The sequence below is a fragment of the Gavialis gangeticus genome, unplaced genomic scaffold (assembly GCF_001723915.1).
Source record: "Gavialis gangeticus isolate Ggan-Ray unplaced genomic scaffold, GavGan_comp1, whole genome shotgun sequence".
Lineage (NCBI taxonomy): Eukaryota > Metazoa > Chordata > Crocodylia > Gavialidae > Gavialis > Gavialis gangeticus.
The window spans coordinates 550,227-551,992 of NW_017729002.1; the positions used below are offsets into that span (position 1 = coordinate 550,227).

Below are 1,766 nucleotides of genomic sequence, written 5' to 3' on the forward strand. Positions count from 1 at the left end.
GGCCCCTAAAAAATTTAGAAAATTAATATTTATCTGTCCCTGGGTGCCTGTCACGTGGCCCTCGGTGGCTTGCCAAAACTAAGTAAGTGGCCCTCCGCCCGGAATAATTGCCCACCCCTGTACTAGCAGCACACCTAGGTGGCCCTGGTGGTGCCCCTGCTGCAGAAGGAAGGACTGGGCCCCCCCCCACAACTCAGGCTATTTGGCCCACAGGCAGCTTGCCTCCTGGGTGTGGAAGAGGCAGGCAGGTTCCACAGAGTGGGGGGCAAAAAAAAGGGATTGAGCCCCTCACCGGAACGGTGATGGAAGCCCCTAAATTGAAATGATGGGTTTTTAATCATTGGAATTAAATACCCACTGTTTCAATTTTGGGGTCTAAACCCTTATGTGTGCAAGTGACTTTAATGACTTATTTACAACAGAAGAATTGCTTTATATTTTTGTATTGTCAAGAAGTGAATGAAAGCTAAGAGCTGGCATTTTCTGATAGGTGCCTTGATTCTAAAAAGGTTGAGAACCACTGATATAGGTAAACTATAACCGGGTTTGTATGTCTATCTAGAAAGAACAAGGAGATCATTACAGTGGGGGGAAACCGTTTTCTCACTTGTTTCCAGAACACAGTTGATTTTTTTCAGATTTGTAAAATAACTACTTGTAGTTTAATATCAATTTTGGAGCCAGTGAATGGTCATTTTGAGAGATTGGGTCGTGTGTTTTATTTTGGGTAGTCCGCCATAACTCTGCTCTGCAAGACTGCTAAATTCCTTCAGAGATCTACACAAGCAGTTTCTAAAGGATGGAAATTACCAAATGCCTGTGTTAATTTTTCCAGATGCAAACCAGTTTAATCTGGTATTTCTGCAATTCTTTTTCCTCAGGTTGTTTCTCTCTGACTGAAGCAACTGTTTTAAGAGTGGACATCTTATTCTTCAGTGATGTTTCCTTCTGAGCCATCTTTTTTATATGTGACAGTTTAAATATAATTTTGTTTTTCTTCAGCTCATTTGTAGTCCTACAAATGAACCTTTCATGGCTGAACTCTATCAAATCTGTTCAAGTAGAATCTGTGATTCAAACTATCAACTGTGACTGAGGTGGTGCACTGCTATTGTTGTTGTGCTTGAAGTAGAGTGTGTTCTTTATAAAATGTTCTAAAGTTTCTTAACAAGAACTATAGATCTTAAGTGGCATACAAAATATTGCCTTGCTCCTATCTGTTCCTGAACAGAACTGCGTGGAAGTTTCATTCTGATGACTTTAATGTTAATTGCATCCTTACTTCGATCATAATTACAGGCTTTGAAATGGAGTCAGCTGAATAAAATATTCTAAAAATGACTAACCTGCTTAGCAAGTTTGTGATTATTTCATTTGTTAATTTTAGTTGGTTGCATGTATGAAGAATCTTCCCAATTGATTCTCTGTCTTGTTAATAGATTGTAACAAAAGAAGCAACAACACAAAAAGAGCAGCTTAGTATGGTTATCTTGTCAAAAGGAAGAATTCTAATGCTCTGGTCATGGATCCTCTGTTCTAATATGGAAAGCACAATATGATACAATAAACAATTTATATAAATTATACAATCATAGAAAGGGTTGGAAAGGACCTTAGGAGGTCATCTAGTCCAATCCCTTGCTCAAAGCAGGACTGTCCGCAATTATATCCCAGCCAAGGTTTTGTCTAACCAGGTCCTAAAAACTTCCAAGGATGGTGATTGCATCACCTCTCTGGGTAACCTGTTCCAGTGCTTTACTATCCTC

The 1,766-nt window shown here is 39.4% G+C and overlaps 1 protein-coding gene across 1 annotated transcript in view; it reads left to right on the plus strand.

The window, feature by feature from the left end:
- The window catches only part of SNX29 (sorting nexin 29), a 117,580-nt gene extending 116,239 nt beyond the window's left edge, over nt 1–1,341 (plus strand). The window contains exon 12 of the mRNA XM_019507418.1: nt 882–1,341. Coding sequence (XP_019362963.1) covers nt 882–900 — 19 coding nt within the window. The 3' untranslated portion in view covers nt 901–1,341. The remainder of the gene's footprint in view (nt 1–881) is intronic.
- Nucleotides 1,342–1,766: the final 425 nt, after the last annotated feature.